At 33.0% G+C, this 26,087-nt stretch overlaps 2 protein-coding genes across 6 annotated transcripts in view; one reads left to right on the forward strand and one right to left on the reverse strand.

Moving 5' to 3' along the window:
* The first annotated feature begins 411 nt into the window (after positions 1 to 411).
* LOC134272118 (caprin-1-like) lies at positions 412 to 8,167 on the forward strand. Its single transcript, XM_062754356.1, has 11 exons — positions 412 to 593; positions 2,194 to 2,256; positions 2,508 to 2,594; positions 2,725 to 2,886; positions 3,099 to 3,395; positions 4,712 to 4,985; positions 5,420 to 5,745; positions 6,090 to 6,246; positions 6,406 to 6,537; positions 6,960 to 7,094; positions 7,261 to 8,167. The coding sequence occupies exons 1-11, from the start codon at positions 480 to 482 to the stop codon at positions 7,374 to 7,376; spliced, it is 1,863 nt and encodes a 620-aa protein (XP_062610340.1). The 5' UTR covers positions 412 to 479; the 3' UTR covers positions 7,377 to 8,167.
* A 3,618-nt stretch (positions 8,168 to 11,785) lies between these two features.
* LOC134272119 (serine/threonine-protein kinase BRSK2-like) overlaps positions 11,786 to 26,087 on the reverse strand; it is a 33,269-nt gene continuing 18,967 nt past the window's right edge. The window contains exons 9-20 of one of the 5 annotated variants that reach the window (XM_062754357.1): positions 25,683 to 25,717; positions 25,404 to 25,455; positions 21,992 to 22,104; positions 19,351 to 19,451; positions 17,946 to 18,009; positions 17,240 to 17,308; positions 16,657 to 16,919; positions 15,114 to 15,156; positions 14,739 to 14,829; positions 14,644 to 14,676; positions 13,819 to 13,993; positions 11,786 to 11,888 (exon numbers count right to left, since the gene is read on the reverse strand). In XM_062754357.1, the coding sequence (XP_062610341.1) occupies positions 11,800 to 11,888; positions 13,819 to 13,993; positions 14,644 to 14,676; positions 14,739 to 14,829; positions 15,114 to 15,156; positions 16,657 to 16,919; positions 17,240 to 17,308; positions 17,946 to 18,009; positions 19,351 to 19,451; positions 21,992 to 22,104; positions 25,404 to 25,455; positions 25,683 to 25,717 (1,128 nt within the window). In that variant the 3' untranslated portion in view covers positions 11,786 to 11,799. Of the gene's footprint in view, positions 11,889 to 13,818; positions 13,994 to 14,643; positions 14,677 to 14,705; positions 14,830 to 15,113; positions 15,157 to 16,656; positions 16,920 to 17,239; positions 17,309 to 17,945; positions 18,010 to 19,350; positions 19,452 to 21,991; positions 22,105 to 25,192; positions 25,245 to 25,403; positions 25,456 to 25,682; positions 25,718 to 26,087 lie in introns of all 5 variants that reach the window. The other 4 variants (XM_062754358.1, XM_062754360.1, XM_062754361.1 and 1 more) reach the window with 4 other exon arrangements.

A 26,087-nucleotide genomic window follows, 5' to 3' on the forward strand; every position in this document is an offset into this window, starting at 1 on the left:
AAAAATATATATTCACTTCGAATCTGTGTCCAGTGTCCATGTCCTTTCAAAAATAGTGGATTGTGTACATTTTTTGTGATTGAAAAAAAATCAAAAACAGTATCTTTCATGATACGTGTAATAAAAAGCCATAAAAAAACTATTTTCTTACTAGAAATGCCTGGATCCGCCACAAGAAATTGGTGAATTTGTGAAAAAAGAGTTGTCGTTCGTGCAAATTTTAATATACTTCTTTCCCAAATATACGGCACAAAACTTGGCTAATAAAAAGCCCTTAAAAATTTGTTTGTAAAGTTCCCTCAAGTATGTCTAAATAATATTAGTCCGTTAATAGATAATCTACTTTAAATCGAGAACCTTAAAAGCAAAATTTTGAAAAATTATTAAAATTTTGATGTACCGGATATTTGAATGACTGGGAGCTATTTGATCCCCAAGCACGTGAATCTGTCTTTATGCTGAGTTGTTGCTGTTGAACGATGCCTGCCGCCTCTACAAAACAAGAAACTAAGACCTCTCCGGAGGCAGCGGATCCAATGAAACAAGTCCTTATTGTCATGGACAAAAAAGTCCGTAATTTGGAGAAGAGAAAGGTAAAAATAATGGTTTGATTTAAAAATAATTGTTCTAGAAGGTTTGCATGACGACAGCTCACAATGATAGTGTTTTACATCATTTTCCCCTTTCTTGAGAAATCCATAGTAAACAATCTAGAAAATTTTACCAGTGAAATGTAATTATCATTAGTAACTTTGTAAATTTAATTTGTTAAGTGGATATCGTAACTGTAAACACGAATAATGAAAACATTTGAAAATAACATGCACATTTTTCAAAATGGCGTCTTGCACACTTCCGCATCTGCATTATTGCTACAAACGCAGTATTTTTAGGCAAAATTTTGATGAAAATAAAAAACAAAATTCTTAATTCTTGATATACAAAATTACTGGGAATATGTATGTTTCATTTTTGAACAATATTTAAGACAATGATAAGAAAAATGTTTTATTGGCAGAATGAATATTCCTGATTTTGGAGAAAAGGTTATTTATTTGCTGCAAAATGAAAGTGTAAGACTGCAAGACATTTATTGGCAAGATTGGAAATGTGCAGGTTGCGTCATATCCACCCATATCAGTGAAAGCCTTTGATGATTTTCGATGAAATTGGTGACTGGTTAAAATCAGAGAAAACATTGGATTCAAATTCTAGTTAGAAATTCATATTCAGTCCGCCTTTGCTACTCTCGTATGCACATTGATCCACTGACCAGGTGGCAAATGTCAATTTAATTGGAATAGTTTTATTTTTTTTTTTATAAATCAGCAGTTTGATGTCATGTGAAAAGAAAGGAATGATTTTGTTTCCATATTGAGTGTATTTTACGAAACAAATAAATTAACCATACATTGTACATCATCAAAGGAAGACCAAATAAAATGAAAATTGATCGAGGAAAAAACTATAGAAAGTTTACGCAATTCATGATTTGAGGAAGGGGATTTATTAATACAGGTGTTAAAACCTTCTTTTAATCAAAGTTCGTTGAATAAACAAGATTGTCCCTAAAAATTAAAATAGCAGTGGATAACAAAAAAGTAGAATGGGATCTGGGGTTCCTCTCCTAATAACTGTAACAGGAGTGAGGAGGAGTACAAAAGTAACAGGGAGATTACATCATTCCAGGGCATTAGGGACCCCCCTAATAAAATGGCTGTTTGTTCTAAAAAAAAAATATATAGATATATATTTAGTAAATCAACATGTCAATGAAAAAGATTGAAATGATATTTGAAGTATAGAATGCCCGGTAAGATTAGTAGTCGAGAATATTGGTATTTTAATTCATCTGAATGTCAGTAATGTTAGATTATGTTACTGAAAAAAATAACACCATGAAAAATTTTATATTGTTTAGGTCATTAAAGTAAAACAAATGTTGGTATTGTTATTTGTGAATTTTCTACAAAAGTCCAGGTAGGGCAGCTCTTCCTTGAAAGTCAATGTTTAAAAAGAAGATATGATTAAAAGATTGGAAAATAGATGTAGAATTAAAAACTTTTTACTTGTGCATCTGTTATTATGGGAAATTCAGAAACTGACAGAAAGCATGATATACATTTATCTATTAAATTTTAATTTTACTTAGATTTAATTTGATGAACTTGACATTGATAATTATATTGTCAGGGTAAGCTTGATGGCTACAGGGAGAAGAAGGACTCAGGAGCAACCCTGGAGAAGGACCAGCAGGTGTGTCTCAAACATAAATTATTGTGAAAGAAACAGTTTGAGTACTAGATTTCAATTTAATTTTGGATATATTAAAGTATATACATTATCAAACTTGATTAGATTCCTGCTGTCAATTTTATTGGATTTCAACAAAGATTAAGCTTATATTATGCATTGCATTCAAATTTGTTACTTTACAAATTGTTCACTTGCAAGTTTTGAACAGGAAATATATAAGGATTTCATTGTAAAGGTATTTTTTCTTTCAGTTGGCCATAGATCGATATGGAGAAGTGATTCAGAACTTGGAGTTTGCCAGGGAGCTGCAGAAGCACTTTACAACGCTTGCTCAGGAGGTAAAATTGGTTAATTTGTAACTTTGAAGAAGCTTTCTAGTTCTTTCCAAATCGGTTTCTAAATTTCAATATTAAATAGAGCTATTAGTTGCTTCTAAATTTGTTTCATATTATAATAATTTTTATTCAGGCTGAACGCTTCCTCAAGAAGCAAGCCAAAAAGGAGAAGACGGAACATCATTCTGCGGAGATGAAAAGAATTGGAGAAATCTTGAGATATCAGAATCTCCTGGACGCCATGGGGTCTGAGAAAGTCCGGAGTGATTTTCAGACAGGGAAACATGGTGCAGTTGTAAGTTTGAGAATTCTGTTTTGATGTTCAATGAATAAAATTCAGTGTTACATATATAAAAGATATTTTATTTTGTGCACTTGTTTCTAAAGAACAATATTCTGCACAAATAATTTGTGTATTGATACCCCCCAAAAATGAATTCATTAATTTCCATAAAACAGAATGCGTTTAGATTGCTTGATAAAATTTATTTCATGCAATATTTGTAGGTACTAACTGAGGAGAACTTGACCCAGTTGGATGAACTGTACAAGCTCCTAAGTCCGAGCAGAGAGGGTGAGACTAATTACGTAGAGGAACTCGGCAAGTCTTCTGAGCACTTTGTCAGTCTTCTGGACAGAAAGGACAAACCCGTAGTGGGAACCACCTACAAGGACCTCAAAGTTCTGATTGACTTGATTGATGACTGTGGCTACTTCGAACATGCTATGGAAGAAGAAGAAGGCCACGATAGTGAATATGTGGTCGTCAACACAACAGAAATCCCAAATCCGGACTCCGCAGAGGTGAACATTAAAAATTTATCTCCTACTAGGGCTGAAACGATACGCCCCCTCCACGATACGATACGTATTGCAATACTTGTGTCACAATTCAATTTTTTCAATACGATACAATTTAAGAATGAAACTATTCATAAGGTTAAAGAAAACGTATTCAGATTTAAAAAACAAAGAGTAAAAGGTGGTGATACAATAGAAATATTGACCAGGGGTATGCAATTTAAAAACTCAAGTACTAGCCCACGGGCTAGTGGCAGCAATAAAGTTACCAGCCCCAAGTAAAAAGTTAATAGCCCAAATATAGGAACAAAAATTAAAATAAAACAAATGTTGAAAAAAAAATTAATCATTGAAAAAGTCAGGGTATTAAGGTCAATCTTTTGAAAATTAAAATTTTATTCTTACTATTAAAATTAAATCATATAAAATTAACGATTATGACAGAAAATAAAAATGAATTTAAAAAAAAATATCTGAAGATCTTTCCTTTTCTGATTATTTTGCACTAGCTCATTTAGAATGAAAATAAATTCACATATTAAATCCTTAAATACACTAGAAATATATTTCATGTGAATCACACTGATCTTTCAGTTGATTGAGTGATCGTAAATAATTTAATGAGATATCTGCATATATTTATAATAAACGGAAAAATCAGCGGAAAAAAACCATCGTTTTTGGAAGTAAATAACACAAGTACTGCAAAATGGAGAAAATTATGGAGATTTATTGACAGTGGAGCATGTTCCTGGAAAATATTCACTGGTTGGGAATTTGATAGCAAAAAATGAGTAAAATACCGTTTGTACTTTATGTATTACATGCGTAGTTATAATTTTTACTAGCCCGAATTTATTAATTTGTTAACTGCACATCTCTGACACTTGTGGTTCTGTTGATTAAGAACACTTTATTCGAATAAATAATAGCAGAGGCAGCCTACTCTGAAACTTTATCGTCCCAATTTTCTCCCTCGTGTGTGTCAAACTGTTAAAATAACACCCGATGAATTTCAAAGAGTTAACCAAACCCGATTATAAAAAAACGTATCGAACCGAAAATCGAGATGGTGAATCGAATATTGAACCGAGCAATTATATCGAACAATATCGATATTTCGGTGAATCGTTTCAGCCCTATCTCCTACACAATCAATCTGTGCCTTATAAGAGTTTAAGTGATTCTTGTGATATTTTTCAAGTAATAATTGCATTGTAACTTCACTAGCTGTATCTAGATGTATGTGTTTATAAATTTATATATAGAGAACTTCAAGCATTACTTTTATTGACTAGAGGAGTTTTGAATCTTTGTAGGTGCAGGCATCTTTACCACCCGAACAAACAGAACAATCCATTGAACAAAGCAACACAGCAACTTCTAGCAACAATGAGGCACAACTTGAAAGCATGAGGGAAGCAGATTCCTTTTTCTCTCAAAAATCAGCGGCACCACCCCAGACAAATGCATCTCTTCAGCAACAACAACAAAGTAATGTAGCTTATCCCCGACAACGCCCTTTCCAAGAAATCGTGTCAGAGGTTCAAGGAAGCTGCATCTTCCTTCAAGAATCTACCATCGACATGGAATGTATGTTGTCAGGGACTATTCTGTCTCCCTTGATAACCACCCTTTGCATGCTTGATAAACTGTAGTCTCACAATTATAAGTTACATAATTTTATATTGGTAAATAATGTAGAAATTGGATAAATGCGAAGAATATGAGAAGTGGCTGATCAATGTTCGAAAAAAGTACTAAATGGATATGTCAGAGGATCTGTTTTGCAAAATTTCTATGATTTGGCAGACCCGAATAAAGTAGAAACAATTACAGTACTCCTAACTCGTTTCTCTTAGTTAATGATATGTCAACAACCAATATAGAAATACTAGCAAATATATGTCATTAGATAGGTAAAATAAAATTCCACATCTTTCTTTTGTTGGGAACCTTACATTTTGTTACTAAGTGTGCATACATGTACCACGTACATATATTTAAGTTATTTTCTTTTTTTGTAGCTCCTCACATGGACCCAGCTGTTGTGGCAGTGACCTCTCACCCCATGGGGCACCCCACCACTCCTCAGTCAGACCCCACCCAGATCCCTTCACAGACCTACACCAATCAAGGCTATGCACAAGCAAGTCAACAGAAGTCAGTGTTAACACAGCAAACAGTGGACTATTCACAAACATTCTCACAGACACTACCAAGTGATTCACTATTTCAATCCACAGACAATAGCAGTTCTCAAATGTCTCAGAATGTGTTAAATCAAAATGTCAGTGACAGCACAATATCTCAGTTTGAAATGCCACCACAGATCCCTATGCCCCCAGGCCAGGTAAGGACTAAAAGTAGAGCAGTGGGCATTATTGTGAAGAAATGTTTTTAATATATTGGATTGGATTTCTCTTGTGATGAAGAAAATGATAAAATTCTGTGTAAATACCAGATTTATCAAGTCTATCTCTTTGTGAGAAGTATGCTTATAATGATGGGACTTGTAGGAAATCACTGTAATAAAGGCATTTTCAATTCCCTTTTTAGACAAAAATCTGTTCATTTTAGAAATGAGTATCAGAGAACAGTGTTCTCAATACATATTTTCGTTTTAAAAATAGTGATACAACTTTCACACTGTTAACTTTACTTGGCTAAAGCATGCTTTCTGACTTCTCATAAAAGGATGACAGGTCCCAGGATGCTCAAACAGAGAAGTTTCAGATGAACCCCAATGCTGAAATGTTTCGGTCCAAAATGCATTCAGCATTCCCTGTGTCAGACGAGGGACAGACACCTGATGACTTCTCTCAGCAACAAGACGACCAACAGGGAGAGTTTGGTGGGTTTTCTCTTCGTCTTTAGTCCTGTGTAAATTCGATTTAATGTATTCAACAAGTTATAAGAAAAAATGTAATTTGGGTTGAATAAGCAGTATTTATTAGAAATTGATATTTTCTCCTCTTACTTGAACTTTATATTTCAACATATTATATTGCAGGAAATGGTTTTAACTCAGGATATAGATCTCGTGGCGGTTTCCGTGGAGGTCGTGGTAATCGCGGTGGTGATCGAGGTGGCATGTCTAATGGATATGGAGGCAGGGGAAGGGGCAACTATGGAGGAAACAGAGGTTAGTTTACCTTCAGATTTACTGCATGTAAACAATTTGTAGGTTTCTTATATCCAACTAAGTATTTGTAAGTGAAATAAATTTGTGGATTTTAAAACTTATTTACTTATGAATACTTTTGAATAAAATTGTGGATCACTTTATACAAAATTCCTACAAGAATAAATTTTTACATCTGTATTTTACATTGAGTATACATTTTCTTGGATAGACAATGAATTTTACAGAAAATATGTGTGATATATAGGAAACAATGAAAAGATATGATGAAAATGTGTTCTTTCTCCTTTATAAGAAAAGTAGTTTTGAGCTTTTGTTGCTCTATGCCAGATATAGTTACTTGCATAGAACTTGACTTGCCTGTATTTTGCTTTGAATGGTTTGAATAGGAATATATGAACATGCATTCTATTATTTTGTAGGAAACTATCAGGGTTATAACAATCGTGATAATTACCGAGGTGGAAATTACAGTCGTGACAATTACCGTGGTGATAATTACAACAACAATGGTTATCAGAAGAGAGACGGTCCACCAAGAGGAGGGCCAAGGGGAGGTAAGTCAGCTGTGATTAAAAAATAGTTCAGGCAAGATTGAAAAATTGATCAAACCCAGGTTTGCAGCTTTAAGCATAAATGACACTGAATGTTCATAAAACTTTTAAAATCTGGCAATTTTTGTGTCTTTCATCATATTTTGAGATCATGCTGTTTTCTTTACAGCGGGACGTGGCGGTCCTAGGGGTGGATTCAACAACAAAGGAAGTGGCGGGGGATTCCGCGGCGGCAACAGCGCTGGAGGGTTCGGAAAACCTCCCTCACAGCAACAGGCAGCTTAAGCATTATTTATGAACAGTAACAAGTGCTTGCACAACTATCAGAGCTCTTGAAAAATTTATAATTTGTGGATAATTTAATTTTTATTGCTTTTGAGTTTCCTTTGCATTTTTTTGAATGACATGTCCATAAGTTCACTTTTTGTTTACTTTGTTTTAAACAGTTCATGTTCATTGTATATGTATGTTCTGTGTTTTATTTTTCTTTTCACATAAGTTCATGCATTTAAATTTTCCACAAGTTATATGGTAGCAGGTTTTTGTGTTAACAGCATTAATTTTTTTAGGGTATTGAATGGAATATTCTGGTTTTGTGCAGAGCACCTTGTAGGTGTGGTAGGGCAAAATTCAACAGCAATCAACAAGAACTTAAAAGAAAAACTTGAACCAAAGCTGCAGCATAAGAATGGAACAATGTGATACACATCCTTATAATCCCACAGTTGGTTTCACTTCTCTTGCCTCGAGGGAAGAAAAGTGAGACTAAGAGTTGTAGGTTTCTAAGGATGGATGTCACAGTAGTATTAAACACATCAAGAAACATGCCATGTGTAGTGCTAATTTCTCAGTACATGGTACTGTGTGTGTTTACTTCTACTGAAATAAAGTCATTTGTGAAAAAAAATATTTTAAAAAATACATGAAAAAAATAGGAAAAATATTGCAAATCCACTGTACAAGAAGAAATGCAACCCTCATGCTTTCTTTTGATTTTATATTGTTTGGTCCATGATCATAGATGTTGGTGTGTTAAAACATCGGACCTTTACAATTAAAATTTCAGAACTTGAGAATACTTTGTTTGTCTTTATTATCTCTTGTTCAATAGGAGGATATTGACATGAGATTGATGTACATATAGTTTTCCTTTTGATGTTCTGCCACTGGACTGGAAATGGTTAATGAAAAGAAAAACTGGAGACCAACATGGCAAGGTTGAATATGCAGAAGATACCGAATGGTATTCAATAGGGTCTGTACTTTAGTTGAAAATTTAAAGATGATGGTGACCTTTTTGGTAGAAACTGATCAACTGCTGCATACTTAAAAAGTGTTGGTGATCTAATGAAAAGTATGGACATCAAATTTATAATATTTACAATATCTTAAAGATAATGGATAAAAACTTGATTTCTTCAACTATTTGTTCATTCATAGGTGTATTAAAAATTGTGCTGGTTGGAGAGGAAGAAAGGAGCAAAATGGGCGGGACTTGGAATGAATTCAGGGAATTGTAAATATAAAGCACTGTTTAGTTTTTACCTCACAACTGAGCCAGGGGCTTCTGGAATAGGTTCAGACTACTAGTACGAGTTTTACATGTAACTTCACATTCAAGGCTCAGTCGCCATCACTTTCTGTGTCCGAGGTCAATATCAATTGCCACGAGTCCTTATAACCACATACTGACCTACACTGAAGTCCATAATTGTATAATATACACTGTATTAGTCTTAAACTCTTTGACCATACCACTACAGATCCCATAATGCAAATTTGATTCAAGACTTTCTACACATTGTTGAAAATTTTTCAACTTTCCAGCATTGGTCAATTCACTACTTTTTACTTCCTAATTCTATAGACACATTCTCAAACCAACCTATATGCCATCATCTTTCCAACCCTCTAGAGTTTCCTCTACAGATTCGCTTGCTTCGAATTTTATGCCATCCAAGAAATGAGCCAAAACAAACAAGTTTACAGTCTGTAGAGACGACTATAAAGGGTTGGGAGGAGGATAAAACATACAGGCTGGTTAAAGAATTTGTCTAAAATCCGGGAGTGATAGGTAGTTAATTTCTCATGCTGGAGAGTGGAGAATAAGTCCACACAACATGCAATGCACAGAAAATCTTGAGCCTTAAATATTACCTTGTTTGCATCATGGTATCTGTAGTGTTTTGATCAAAGACTAATATATATATAAAACCATCATGTTACAGTTCTGCAGCCAAAACATATTCTATTTTAAAGCATGAACTTTAACAGTACAAGTGCTAGGCTGAAAATACAAATGAACATTTATTGAATAAATTCTGGCAAAGTCCAGATGAAGTCTGATGTAAAAATAGTCAGCCTTTAGATTGGCTTCTGTCAGTTAAATCACAACTAGCTAGTCTTGTTCCTTTTTTTATTGTCAGACATGGTGAAAGAAACAAAAACTTTACTTCACAATTTAAGTGCCCTGCTGGAATGAACACAAGATAAGGTTACATGCCAACTGTTCAGAATGATAAAATATAATTCATAATACATGTAGATGGCATTTACCCTTAAATTATAATGATGAGGGTTACTGAAATAAAGATTGTTGCAATGTATAAAAAGATTCTATTTCAAAGAAAATGTTTACAGAGATTTAAGAAGTCAAGTGGGCACATTTAATAGAATTAGAGGTTTGATGAAATGATGATCAAAACGACAATGTATAAATATTTATAATAAAATGTTATAGTACAAGATCAACTGATACACAATCACAATGAAAACCAGTTTGTTTAGCACATTTGTTACTTCACACTAAATATTCAATACAGTACATGTGTATTTGGCAAATATCTACGTTTAAATATTGATAATGGTGTGCATACAATGATTATTTAATGCAGTATGATATATACACCTGGTGACAATGTTTTTTTCTCACACCACATTTTTGAAGATTCAATTATTAATTCCTGCTCAGGGATAACACCCAGAAATTAAGTGGTTAAATCTTATAATAATGATACTTTGAACTTCATTACAAAATGGACAATACTTAATTTAATGTTTTAAAATATACTAAATTCTATTGCAATATCATGCACATTATCCATGTATAAACACAGATAATGATTTTTCAAAGAAGTCCTTACAGTTTTCTTAAGGTTTTTTGTCTCCATTTTCAGTTTGCCCTGAACATAAACATTTGTCACCCGTGGGTAAATTAACTTATCAGAACAACAGGCACTCTTCTATACTTTATCAGTGAGAAAACATTTGACTAATTTTAAACAAAACAAGCTTCCTTTCTACTACACTTGAGCAATGGTTACATGTACATTTTAAAGAGACCATTAAAAAAAAAAATTACAAATCATATCTATAAATTACTGAAATTACTGTTGTGTATAATACTATTTGGTTTTTACTATCATGGTATTAGTAATTTTGATTGCAATCACTTTCTAATATGACAGCATGTTGGTACCTTAAAAAACTTTCGTTTTAATTTTCATCTAATTAAATCTTTAGTTTATGATACAAATTAAGTATATTTAATATTCAGCACATATGTAGGCTTGAACAAATAAGAACAATCTAAAATAAGAACATTATGCACTAAAACATGAATCCCACTACAAGCAGTACAAATACTATCAATTGTGACCTTATGAGATGAAAGTTAAATTAAAAAAAAACGTAATTAATTATTTCTAATTTGCTGTAATTACTAGGAATTATAAAAAGCAACCTTAGTTGTATGAGACAGTTCAACAGAGTCAGAAGTCCCATATATAATACTTGTCTTTCATTAACTAACATATTCACAGTCATCCAGTTTTATTGAATTCACTCCTATAATCACAGTCAGCACTATTCAGAATGGCCATTTCTCTATTGGCAGTGTACTACAAAGTCTACATACAGTCCATCATCTACAGACATCAGAGTTAGTACAGAGAGGACTAGGTTAAGTCTCCGGTGTCAGAGTTTGTCCTTCCTATAGCTGTGGTCCACAATGGCCCGTTTACCATTCGTAATCACACGAGGAACCTCTCTTCTCGTTGGGGTTGGTGTCTTTGATATTCTGTAACTTGGATATCTTTCAAATACCTGCCCAAAAAGTCATGCAAAATATTTACATTAATTCTAATAACTTCAGGTACAAAAATTATGAAACTGTGAGTATTTTCCTAGTAAGATATAACCCCCCTCTCCAATGCACAATTTTTCCAAAAGAAATTTTGATTTTGAGTAAATAACCACAGGTCCAGTGCAGGATACACTTTCATGTTTTTAGAAACAATTTTATCTGGATATGGATATGACTACCAATATTTTAAGTTCACAATGTAGAAAGTTTTACTGCCAAGATCAACCTGATACACAATCAATATGAAAACCTGTTTCACCATTTTTTACTTCACACTAAATATTCAATGACATGTGTAAAATATCTACGTTTTATTGATAATGGTGTGCTAATGAATTCAACAGATGGATATATACAGGATATATATATTGGTAACAAGTTTTGAGATCACACAACTTTTGGATCGATTATTAATTCCTGCTCAGGGATATCACCCCCTCTCCTCGTTTAAATCTATGGACATTACAGTGATAGCATTAACTTTGACCTCATCCTTAATGTTTTAAAATATAAACTTGTATTGCAATATCCACGTTTCCATGTATAAGAAAGGCGCTGTCTGTGCTAATTTTCTTGGTTTTTTGCATCACCTCGAGGTCCTAGCATTAATGTCTGTAGGTGTTCACATACTCTCTTGAAGCGTCGGGAGGGCCCTAAAAAGGTTCTGATTTCATGAAGAACACTTCCTATAAAGTTTTAATACATGTAGCACAACTTACTGTTCTACTACACTGAGCAATTTTACATGTGCATTTTAAAGAACATTAAACAAAAAAATTATGTCATACCTTTAATAAAGGCCCATGGGCCTGTATAGGTCATAGCATCATGCAACAACTTTCAAATGATTAGTAATTTTGATTCAATGTTTTAATAGACAGATGTTGGCATTCAAATTTTAAAAAACCATTAGTTATCATAATTAAACTTAGCAATTGCTTATTTTGTATATTTAATACCCATAAGCAGGCTAGAGGAACAAAAAGAACAATCTAAAATAAGAACATTATGCAATAAACAGAAGTTCCCTTACCACACATACAAATGACTATAAGTGTACACAATGCATGAAATTTTTGAAAAGGCACACTTAATTATCAAAAATGCTGTAATTACAAGGAGCAGATTTCAAACAATTCATTTTCAGTATATAGAAGTCAGAGTCCCATATATAATACCCGCCTTTCATTATGACCCAGGAGCCTCTGAAATTCAAAATTCACTAAAGAATGGCCCTTGCACATCATAATTATATAAATAGTTCATCTGCTTATTACCCTGGAGTAGAGAAAAAGATTTTCATAGATGTAATGTATTATCACTATATAATCAATTAGAGCCCTGTCTTAACACCAGGACCCTCCCTGGTGGCCATAAAATTCAAAATTGTGGTCCACAAGCACTCACTCATCATAACTATGTACTTAATTGGTTTATTTAATACTCTGTAACAGAGGAAGATTTTCAAAGAATAAATGCATTTTCACTATATAAAATATGAAAGCCCCAAGATATACACCCCCCTACACTATCATTTTTCCATAAAATTCATGATTTTGAATAAAGAGACACTCTTGCCATCATAAAAATTTTAATTTTTTATTTAATACTCAGGCTAATCAGAGAAGAAGATTTTCAAAGAATAAATGCATTTTCACTATATAACCTTGACCCCGCCCTAACATAAGAACTGACCCTGGGGCCATAAAATTCACAATTCTGGTAGAACTCTGCTAAACCATAACTATGTACTTAATTAGTTTATTTATTTACTTAGGAACAGAGAAGAAGATTTTCAAAGAAATAATGCATTTTCACTATGTTTTAATAGACCCCGCCCTAACAAGACCCCTGACCCTGGGGCGTGATGACGAGGCTCTGAATTTCACAATTTGGGTAGAGGACTAAAATTGCTGATTACAAACATACCAACAGTTTGACTGGATGTCCAGGATAAAGGTGAAGTCATTTTTAAAGATTGCACTAATTTAAGTAGCTTTTTGCCCCTCCCCCTAATTTTTGCATCTCTGAAACATTTTTGTTCCTCTTAACATAGATGTTATCTCCAAATTTTCTTGAAATTGGTCAGTGGGGAAGAAGCTGAAAATGTTATGTTAAGATGAGGACGACGTCTGGACGAAAACTTAGCAATAGGTCACCTGAGTTTACTCAGGTGACCTAATGAATATTATTATTAAAGGTATGACATATTTTTTTCATTTACTAAAAATTTCGGTAAAATTGATAGGTACGTGAACTCCTGTGCATGTACACACAAGACTTTGAACTAAGTGAAGAAATGGATCAATGTAAGAACATTATCTACTCTGCAAAATAAAGAGTTCTTAACATGTGGGATTTTTCTGTGCTCAGAGTGATCTGCCCTATTTAATTTAATTAGGGCCCTATTTAATTTCAAATAATAGACTCATCAAACTGGCAGTACAGTATTATTTCTTCCAGATTACATATTTGAAAAATAATCATGAAAATCTCCATGCATATTTACTTACAAAATTTTTGCTTTGGAAAAAAAAAAGATTTAGAAACAATAGCCTTTGTGATTAACTGTAGATTTTATACCTGATATAAGTGTGAATGTGAGACAGTACATTACACTATCTCGATTTCCACCATGTGTTGGAGTTATGTCCATTTGAAATCGCACATTTCTGGAGAACATGGCAGAACTACCTGATCTTCTGTACTCAGCTCTGAATGAAGTTGCAGACATTACACTGTGACTCAGGTCTGCTGTCTAAAAGGTTCAGATGAAAAATATCAAACAAGAGGACCAGAAAGCTATGATGCTCATTTTTGACATACTTCCTTCTTTTAGCAAACATTTTCTACCTGATAAATGTATAAATGAACTTACCTATTTGGCCCTTAACTTACCACACATATTTCCAACAAATACTGACTTGCAATTTTCAAATCTATGAGTTAAAACAAATCCTATTCTTGATGATAAATGATACATCTTGCTATGTTAACCTCTCTATCCTAACTGTTGAATCATCATAGCAACAAAGGTCATAAATGAAACAGGAATTTGCAAGTTTTACACATCGGTACTTTTACATATTCCACACAAGTGAACATTTGTTTAAATCTGACCCGGCAGCTATACAATTCTTTCCGATCAAAACATTGTTTCATGTTTAATATTTTAACAACCTAATATGCTAAAAAATCCTTCAGAGGTCTAAGTTTATTGGTCTTTCACCTTGTGAGTATGATTTCTAACCTATAATGATCCCTCAGGAAACCTGCTAAGACTAAAGAGCAGGGCATGGACTAGATCAGTCTTAAACCTGACTTAGGGGTTTATTATTAGATTTACTGAGAGCACGGCATGGACTAGATCAGTCTTAACCTGACTGAGGGGTTTATTATTAGATTTACTGAGAGCAGGGCATGGACTAGATCAGCCTTGACCTGACTGAGGGGTTTATCTGGTAACCTACCGAGAGCAAGGCGTGGACTAAATCGGCCTTGACCTGACTGAGGGGTTTATCCTGGGCCATGATAAAATGATGCTCCTCTCTCTCTCCTCCCATCAGGGCCCCAAACCAAGACTTCTTCGTCATCCTGTGGAACAACAGTATCAACATATTGATAAAAATACCAGTAAACATGATATGTCCTCTTTACACTACATAACCTTTGTATAAAAAATATGTCTTCAACATTTTCTTTTGATTTATAGACTTGTAAAATGGACTGTTGCATAAGGAAATATATTTCAACACAATAAAAATAAACATTCAAATAAATTCATTCCAAGAGTTGTTCTTGATGCAAAATTAACCAGTAAAAAATTATTTGTATTGAAGAATTCACAGCATTACTTCAGAGAATGAGAGAGGACTTACTCTGGTGAAGAGTCAGGTGTCATGGAGATGTCTTCTGTAGGCACTGAAACATATACCGGTACAATCAATTAATTAACCTCTATGGATTTCATCATGTCTAGTGATTTACATTTTTATTTCAAATGTTGAAAGTTAACAAAAAATTTTTTCCACTATGTCAACTTTTCCTGATAAAAATTACTTTAAATTTTTTTTACATTAAATTTAAAAAATCTAGTAAAAGAAACTAGTACAATAATTGCATGCCATGCTTATCCTAAATTATTGATACATTTTTCTACTGAATGAAAATAATGAACACTATTTTATCTATTTTGTTACAAGGAGAATGATTTTTCAGGTACTCATTTTTTCCAATGTACATCAAACTTTTGTGTTAGCAATATTAAAAGATTTCATGCTCTTTAATAACAAGAGGCCCAGGGGCCACAGCGCTCACCTGAGAACATCAGCTAGGAAAAAGCACATATCATGATTTGGAAGAACTAGAATCTACACTGCCTGAGGATAATTCTACATAAATATTACTAATCATGGCTTTGAAGTACTTGAAAAGAAGATTTTAAAAGGTTTTCCTATATATTCCTATGTAAAACTTTGGTCGGCCATTTTGGTCCAACCCTAGCCCCAGGGGTCATGATTTGAACAAAATTGAATGAACACTACTTAAGGATAATTCCACATGAGTTTCATTTTTCTTGTCTCAATGGTTCTTGAGAAGATCTTTAAAGATTTTTCCTTTATATTCCTATGTAAAACTTTGATCGGCCATATTAGCCCCACCCTACCTCCAGCGGTCATGATTTGAACAAACTTGAATCTACACTATCTGAGGATGATTCCACATGAGTTTGATCTTTCCTGGCCCAGTGGTTCTTGAGAAGAAGATTTTTTAAAAATTAATGCAGTTAATTTTTCTCAAATTCATAATTATCTCCCCTTTGAAAAGGGCGTGGCCCTTCTTTTGAACAAACTTGAATCCCATTTACCCAAGGATACTTTGTAGCAAGTTTGGTTGAAATTGGCCCAGCGGTTCTTGAAAAGAAGATGAAAATGTGAAAAGTTTACGACGACAACAACAACAACTACGACGACAGACAACGGACAAATTTCGATCAGAAAAGCTCACTTGAGCCTTCGGCTCAGGTGAGCTAAAAAGTTAATTTAGACTACTGGTATAATAGGAAAAAATTAAGAGGGCATTCTGTATTCATAAATAAACTCAACAAGAAGTCCCTTGGCAGACTACTGGTTTGAACATACCTGAAGATAAAATCGAAAAAGTCATCAAGACTTCCTTTTGTCAGTAATCAAGGATATAACTACTTTCCAATTCAGATTATCAAACAAAGACCCCTTGAACATTTACTTTTACAAAAGACAACCAATTCTGCCACAGTGCCATCAAATGTTAAATGCATTTCAAAGGAAATTTCAATTATTTGTATACCAGAAAAAGTAGGAGTTTTGTCACAGAAAGCCAGTCATTAATGGCAGCCCCAACACAACCGCGGCATCCAAAACACCGCCCTAACACCTGTACCTGTCAACAACGGCGGTGGTACCTCCTGATAATACCCATTACCATGGTTACCATAAGGAATACCTTGGAGTTTCCGCCTGTGGAATCGAGGAGAGCCCATTAAGCTGTTTTTGATGGTGTGGAGGCGGGACCTCCAGGGGTTGTTCTGTATGGAGGGGGACCCTGGGGGTGTGGCTGAGGGACTGTGGGTGGGGCCCCGAACAGGGATTCTCACACTGGATACTGGGGAACTGCTGGGGCTGCTGGATAAACTCGCTTTTCGGCTGTAAAAAAAATATCAGAATTATTTCAACAATTTGTTCAAGTAGAAAATGAATGTGACTACATACTTAAATCTACTGACTAAAATTATATTTTTGTGAGCAAATACTTTTTAAATAACGATTTTTATTCTAAATAAAATTGATAATCAATTTGTAACTTCTTTTGAGCCTCATAACATGCAAATAACAATATTGTCTCACGTTACTTTATCAATCTGACTATTTACAAGCAGACTATTTTTTGAAATCTTCCATGCATGCAATATTATAAATATCCCAGCATGCAGCTTTTATTTTCCAGCATGCTGACATTAACTTACACTCTCTGTACAGCAAGTGCTCGGCGAGACGCGACTGGGGAACCTTCACTGATGCTTCCTAGTGACAGTCTGTTAGTACAGGATTAGTCACTTGTTAGAACTCATACATTCCATATCATATTATATATAGCATATGTGTAGTTAATTTCAAAAATGTTAATTAACCTAGCTAATTCCATGACTATGGTTAACTGAGTATTGGTACATTGTATATTATATCAAACATGCTGAATACAGCATACATGTAGTTAGTTTCAAACATGTTAATTAGGCCAAAAGAAAATATACTCTTGTTTCCTGTCCCCTGACCAAAAAAATTATGATCATAGGTTTGAAGGGAAAAAATTTTATTTTGAAAAAAATTTTATTTTCAAAACTCAATGAATGCTAAGAACATATAGTGTGTAATAACAAGAAAATGATATGTTAACAGTTTACAAAGCAAGTTTGTTAATCAAGATTTATAAAGTAAAAGTATCCTGTACACTTGTGATGTATTAATTCTGTAAATATTGTTGGTTGATCAGTATTAAAGTAAAAATAGTTAAATCAAAAAATGAAAATGTAATAAAAACTTTTAGGGTCGGAGGGTAAAATGTAGGGTAGGTCGGGTGACAGGAAACAAGAGTATTTTTTATTTTGACCTTAAAGGTAAATCCATAAACATGTTTAATTATGATATTCACCATGCTGTTTTTGTTATTACCTTGGTTGTCCTCCATTTTGATGATTCAGTTGTACAGCATCCACTCGCTTCCGAGGAGGATCGGCTAAAGAAGACGAAAAAAATATCATAAGTACATGTACTATAAAAGAACAACTCAGTTTGTTCTCTTATAGCCAGGGTATCCGAGTGGTATTAAAGCTATATTTCAAAGTGTCTGAGAGGGTTAATATTAATGTTCAAAACATACAACAAACATTGAATTAAACTTTCAAAAGTAGTAAGTTCAAATGGTAAATTGTACCAGATTTATCATAGTTTCCCATTAACCTTGAAATATGACCTTGAGTTCACATTGACAAACATCTTGACATTATTGAAAGCAACAAATGAAGAATTTGAGTTAATATGACCATGACATGAAGAAACTGCATTCATATAAAACATACCAAAAGTTAAAGTGAGGAGTAATAATATTCTTAAATCTGAATTCATTCCACCTGGCTACAGCAATATTATATATACTGACACGCAAAAGAAACGCAACAAGCAGTAATCTACAAATGTTTGATTTTTTTATCTTATGATTTTCAAAAGAGAATAAAGTAAGGCTAAACTCACTTTTCAGAACATCAGAGATTTGAAAAAAATGTTAAATGTTTATCTGTTTACTTTATTAAGTAAAATATAACTGTTAAAACACCCCCCTCCCAGCCATTAAAGTAAAACGTGCAAGACTTTTAAACAACAATTGCAGATTAATTTATACGATACAATAGGTTCATTAAATCAAGATTACAACCGAAATTAAATTATTTGCATTTTTAAATGCCCGTTTTTCAGATCATTAGGTCAAATTTTCTCTAACTTAGAGCAGTGTAGCCACCCTTGGACTTACAGTACAAGGACTGCCCTTAATGCATATGATACGTAAGACTCTGTTGAGGCGTAATGTAGTGAAATTTTGCATCAGCAACTCTCCATTACCTTTACATTGAAATTTTCCAGGTAGAGCAATGGAAATGCGTACATAAGCCATTTTAAAGTAGCTTTAGCATTGTTACGGGAAACGAGAGGAGAGTTTATTTTTTGAAATATTGCTGCATTGTGTTGATGAACAGTAAAAAAACCTTTAAACTCCATAAAATTTCCAAATGTTTTGTTAAACATGCAATTTTCGATTTCTGTTAAGCAGACTCAAACTTGACTTCCGGTTATGGTATTGAAATCGTTCAACCGTTAAATTACCGATGTTTACCAAATTGAAGATATTCATAATTTTAAGATACAAACTTATTTACTTTACATAATTATTTCCCCCTAAAGTAGGGTGTTGCGTTTCTTTTGCATGTCAGTATATATGAAACGACTGGTCAAAATGACAGACAAGTATGGCAAATTCATTAAATCTACTCCCATACAGAATAATAATATTAAAATGTCGTACCTGATTCTGAGCGGAGTCTGATATCATGCGAATCTTCAATGCTGGGGTTCCTGAGTTTACGATCTAACAACAAAAAGTACACCACCTTCTCTGTGTTGTGTCTGAAAAAAATTAAGTAATCTAATAACAGCAGAATCAATAAAAACTAGGTTTTACAAACAGATTTGTGAAATTTTTTTTCTTGAAAGTATTGTAAAATATATTTGTAAAAATCATACATGCCAACTTTTGAAAATTATATTTATGAGACAATTTTACTTTTAAATACCGGTAACATTTTGTCGTGAAATTAAATGATTATGAAATGATCTTTTTTTAAATGTATAATATTTGATATCACTTATTAATACAACTTAAGGATTAATTTAACACAAAAAATTAATCAAAAAAAATTTTTAAAAAAATGTTTTTTCCAAAATTGAAATATTTTTGCTGAAATAAGTGCTTCTCTCATTAAAAACATGTTTTTTTTTCTACCAGGACACATAATTTAGTGAAAAATTGAAAATTGTACAACTTTATATAATCATTTTTTCAAAAATGCTAAAAAACATATGAGGTTTTGATACATTGTATTAAGTCCTGTTTCAGCAACATTTTTGAATTTTTTAATTATATTTATTTTTAATTTTATTGAGAATTATTTTTTTTTTTTACAGTCATGAAATTTGTCAGGCTTGATGGTGCCATGTGGGTATTTCCTTAAGTCATGCACATACCTATAAAATATTACTTTTGGGAGAAGGAAGGGAAAAGAAATTCTAACTGACATATACTTGATTGTTTCAACTTAATTTCATATTTTAACTGGCAAACTTTACAATATTTTTCATTATAGGTAGATAAAATCAGCAGCTATGCTTTGTAGTTTTCTACTTACGTTTTCAAAAAACGATCTCATTATGGAAAGCAACATTTTATAGTTTGATTATATATTCATTGTCTTTAATTTATGTTTTTAATAAAATGACTAACAATTAACACGTTAATCTATGTGTTTCACCTTGCATACCCCTGGCAAAAATATTCTAGATATGATGTCCCCTAATTGCCCCAATTCTATATATACTACTTGTACCTGGAAAACAAGGTCACACTGGGTAAAGTGATTTCCTGTGGCTAATTAACATTGTTAAATAACAATGAAACTTATTAGTGCATTGAATAAACAAATTTGACATTGTTATCCCGATTGTCAAATCTTCAAGCTAGGGAATCTTTTATAATCAAAAAGGAAATTTTCTGTGATTTTTTCAAAAAAATTAAGCAAATTTTCATCACGATCGGGAAATCAATAAAAAAGGGTACACACAGATTTGTGAATTTTTTTTTTCTTGAAAGTATCGTAAAAAATATTTGTAAAAATATGGATAACAAGGCGATTTACAGTTTGTAAATATCACAGTACAGCAGGACTTTGCTCCTTTTTTAATACATTAATCAACAACTTATTCTTGACCTATATTTTATCTGAAATCTCAGTTCAAAGAGTCAATAACTCTTTTTGGCAAGCATTGCCTTATGGTTATTGAACATAGGTTATTATTCCTGTCAATTTCAGGTTAATTGAAATGAATTCTCTTCATATAATATTAACATTATTTCCATGAGAACCTACTTAGCCTAACCCAGTGAGGAATTACGAAAGGACCTATTGAACATAGCAAATTCATATTTATCACCCAAGAGATGCAAAGGACACCATAAAAAGAGATGCCATGGATAGCAGAGTCTATTGAATTCACACACAATTTGTGATTAACTGAAAATGGGTTTATCAATACATCAGCTGGCTTGTCAATGTGATTCTTTTACAACATTAATTTGGAAAATGTTATTTTTATATATTATATACTGGGATGTTAACCGATTTGTTGAGAATAATTAATTTGTTAAAACACAAATGTGTTTCACTTAATCTGACCGTGATTAAACAGATAATTTGGTTAATCCAATACCTTCTGTAATGTTTGCTGCATCTCAGTTGACAATGGTTTTTTTGGGGGGTGAAAATGTTCAACATTAAACTCAACTTCCTGCAGCAATTACATAATGTAACTATAGAAATATTCCATGCAATCAAGTGAAAGAAATGTCTATTTGGCATTAAACAAATGCTATTTGTTCTACCAAAAATGTTTTAGCATGAAAACTTACGACTTAGATAAAATATTTTTGGTCTCAGATAAAAATTCTTCCTGAATAAGTAGATATGGTAGTAAGTATCCATTTGCAAAGTGCCCAGCTGTAGAAGTTAGAGTCAAGAATCTTTATTTCTGATCCATGTTTAAGAGGTATGAAAAACTAAATATGAGCTTTTTAATTTTTGCATACATCTTAAACATGGATCAGAAATGAAGATTTTTGACTCCAACTTCTACAGCTGGGCACTTGGCAAAGGGACACTTACTACCTTTGTTAAACATCTTAGGTTTGACAAACACAGTTAGGCCTTCTAATCACTATGAAAGTGTCCAATCATTAGGGAAGGGGAATTAGACTAAATGACTATGATCTGTTCAGTACATAGATAGGAATGACCTATTTTGAGTTAGCATAAAGATGGTAATGACCTATTTTGAGTCAAGATATAGATGGGAGTGACCCTCTTTGAGGCAGGATATTCATATGTGTGACCTACTTTGAATTAAGGAGTTCCTGAACAAGCTTGTCTTTGTCCTTGAAGCACTGTAGGGAGTTCATGGTGGATAGAACATCAGGGTCAAGGTCCTCAACAGAGGGCAGCACAGATGTCTGCAAAATAAAAGTAACGTGTATAAACAAAGGGAACAGAATGAATGGAAATTGCCAAAAATGGCTCTAAAAGAACATGGAAAAAAGAGGGCCATGAGCCATAAGGCTTGCCCGATACTTCTTTTCCTTACAAATTAATATTTTGATAAATGAATTCAAAAATCATGTTTCTAGACTAACAACACACTGATTACATAATATCCATAGTTCTAATTACATTATATTAAACAGGGTGTATTCATTTTGAAATTGTTACCTGTGGCAATTGACCTTGACATTGCATAAATATGAAACTTAGTATCAGTAAAAGCAAAAGTACAAGTATAAAATTCAACTGGCAAACCCATGGACAGACAAAAATTATTTACCCCAAATTTCTACTTTCCAAAGCACAATTATAAAACTATCTGCATGTCAAATAAACTCTATTATAATGAACAAAAAAATAAAATGTAGCATCAACATACCATGCTGAATTTTTTTTTAAACAAATGTATGTGTTATAAATAAAATAGAATTTAATAAAAATAAAATAAATTAAAAAATAATATAAACTATAATAAGACTACAGTACTACTAAAATGTGACTATATATAATGCACCGATACTCTGATTTTTCTTATAACACTTCCTTTTTTTCTAACCACAATTTTTTGGCTTAACTTCGAGGCAATTATTTTTAATTTAATAGAATAATTTTATCATTTTTAGAATTGACTACATCAGAGAATAGTTGTAGGCCTATTACAATTTATGCCCTTTTTTTACGTTCAATACCAGCAACATTTGAATTTTGGTTATGGGTTCATAATGACTAAATATTTTACCGGTAATCGTAAAATATTTTATCACTTTTGGCTTTTTCAAGACCTAAATTTGAAAAGAGGGACACATCTAAATCCTTATTCCTTCAGTGGATGCATAAAATGGAAAAGGGAGTGCATAAGTGTGTAAAAAAAATCTGTTCTGATTGTTTCTAAGCTCCAGACATCATAGTATTACTCAAATCAGTTACCAAAATCAGAAGAATATTTGGTTATTTAAACATCAATGATGCTTCATTTGGATGCTTAAACATTGTATGCTGAAGCCATCTTGTGTAGTTTTAGCAAACAGTTTTGCACATGTAAGGTCTTACACTGGGGATTACTCCTTCTGCAGTGAATTACATTACACTAATAGGGAAGACATAAGGGACAGGACCGAGAATACTGAAGACACTCCATCACTTAATAACATTTATCCTGACAGAAAGACAATAAATCTATAGCATCACAGACAGAGGAGTGGAACAGCCCAGATATAGAGAGTCAGAGGGCTACATGTAGGAGGTGGGAGAAACAACACTGGAATTCTTGAGCGGTATATACTGAAGCCATCTTGTTGTGTAGTTCTAGTAAAAAGTTTTGGACAAGTAGGATTGAAATAGGCCAGAGAGAGAGAGAGAGAGTCAGAGGGCTACATGTAGGATGCGGGAGAAACAACAGTAAATACATTTATTTGTAAGACACAAAACACATTTAAAGTCTTCTAAAACCTGAACATGTCAATTTGGTAAACCTCCACTCCATCTAAGGTAATTATATTAAAATTGGCCCGTCAATTTCAAATTTCATTTAAAGACACATGCAACATGAATACTATAGCTTGAATTTTCACTGGATAAGAATGACTTTAAGGCAGCTCAATCATTCCAACACATCATGCAGGGATGACTCCAACAGATAATTGCCTTGGACAAATTATTTGCCTTGGACAATATATACAGAGCGACAAAAGCCCATCTCCCCTGACCTAGAGCATCCTGGAGAAAGCAGACTCCACATTTGGATCTAACGCAGAGTCTAATTCTATTTCATGTGACAAAAGTAGCATTTCAATGTCATTTTCAAATATTTACATTTGCTTTGTTTTTCTACAAAGCCAACTGTGAAATTGATTTGAAAGTCATTTTCCTGTATACTCACGCGTAGAAATATACATGGAGAAATGTGCGTTAACCTGATGTCACAATAGGGCAGCGAGAAACTGAGTATATTTTTGTTGCTTTCAAACATGTAAAATGTAACTATAGTGAATGTTTTTAAGTCATTTAAGGAATGTTTTTAAGTTTTGTGTGAATTATTGGTGTGTGAATCACACGGACTTGCACGTAGGCATACTTTTCATGTGCTTCATGAAATATGCTTACCTGAAAAGTCTGTGTGATTTACACAGCAATAATTCACACAAAACTTAAAAACATTCCTTAAATGACTAACATTAATTCAGAGTAAATTCACATTTCATTAGTTTAAAAAAAAAATGTGCAAGAATATGTATTTAAAGGGGGATAACTCTCCTCTCTCTCTTTATCGCAGAAAATATCCACACTTGATTTTTTCATCAAAATGCAAATTCTTAATAATATCAAAAAACCAACCTGTAGGCATCTTAATTCTCACACAAACTTACAATGAACTATTTATTTTTAAAAGAAAAAATCAATATGTCATTAAATCTGTAACTGACAAAACAGGAAATAATCCAATGCAAGCAGCATCAATTATAGTATGATTAAAACCACATACCGGGGTATTCCTTTTTTGTTAGGATGAGGACACTCACACATCTCTTAGGCTCTGCACAGAAACCAAGAATAGCTAAGATTGACAAACCACATGGATATAAAAGAGAAGAAACTTTTTATGAGATGTTGGTTATAGGAGACATAAGTCCTGAATCCTACTGCTCTGTTTGAAAATGTGTCCCAGAGAGTCCTTCTTGGAACCTACGCCCCCACCCCCACCTACTCCCATGAATTAAGGTATGGAGAAGCTTGAATTTAATTTGATAAAAATGCCACATGCTTGTCTGCTTGACTGTGAGAAAGATTTTTCTAGTAAAAAATCTAAGGCAGCAATTGTCAGTTTGCAGCAAGATTTCCTCAACATGTAAATTACCAACACTTTAGAAAACACACACATAATCAAGATCTAAAAAACCCTTCTAAAGGCTCTGGTACATGTAAATTTGTGACAAAAGCCAAAATAAAGCAGCCAACAATAGTAAAAGATATATTGGGTGGAGGATTGAGGAGTTGTTTTACCTGGACAACTTGAGAAACAGGTAATTCTAGCTCTACAAGTCCTTGACTATCCCTAAAAATCATAATAATGAAAACAAAAAGTGAAAGACAAAAACTTAAAATTATAATTCATGGATCTTCTTCAGACAGACTAAAAAAATATCAATAGATGGTTTGGGCGGTCTGTCTGAAAGAGTTCCATGAAGTTCACAACAATACAATTCTTTTTTACCTGAACAATTTGCATGACAGGTAATTCCATATCATAATCTTGTTTTGAACCCCTAAAATACATACTTATGGTTTTAATAATTGTTAATTTACGTCAAAACATAGTGGCAATTCAAAATTCAAGATTTAAAATGTATCTTTTAATTTGGTGTGAATGTTTTGTTAAGATAAAGATACAAAATTTCATTTCTAGTAATCTTCCATTTAATATTAGACTTAAATAATCATGAATATCACAGGATATAAAATATAAAGATCATCTAATAAGATTCATACTTACACTACAACCCAAGAATGCTTATGGATCTGTTCTAACTGAAATACAAATGTCATTTTTATTTAGTTTTGCATTTTATAAAATATCACAATTGATTTAGCCATATAGAATAATAAGAGAGGATTCCAGATTATATTGGTCATTCCTTTGAAGTAATGGCAGAGACCACGGCATAGATCAAGTCCTACCATTAATCAGAAGAATGGAATGACCACTATTATTCCTTTCAACAGACTTTGACAGTCAGGGGAAAAAAACTTTGGTTTATCTGCGGTAAGGACTGAAGGGGAGGGAGGGGTACAAACTTACTTTTAATCACAGATATGTAATATCTTTTAGCATTTCTTCTCAGTAGATTTTTACGATCAAGGGAGACAAACTTACCATAAACTGGTGGTCTGGACTAAC

This window comes from Saccostrea cucullata, unplaced genomic scaffold, assembly GCF_032062105.1.
Source record: "Saccostrea cucullata isolate Sc308-1 unplaced genomic scaffold, CSIRO_AGI_Scuc_v1 ctg594, whole genome shotgun sequence".
Taxonomy (NCBI): Eukaryota; Metazoa; Mollusca; class Bivalvia; order Ostreida; family Ostreidae; genus Saccostrea; species Saccostrea cuccullata.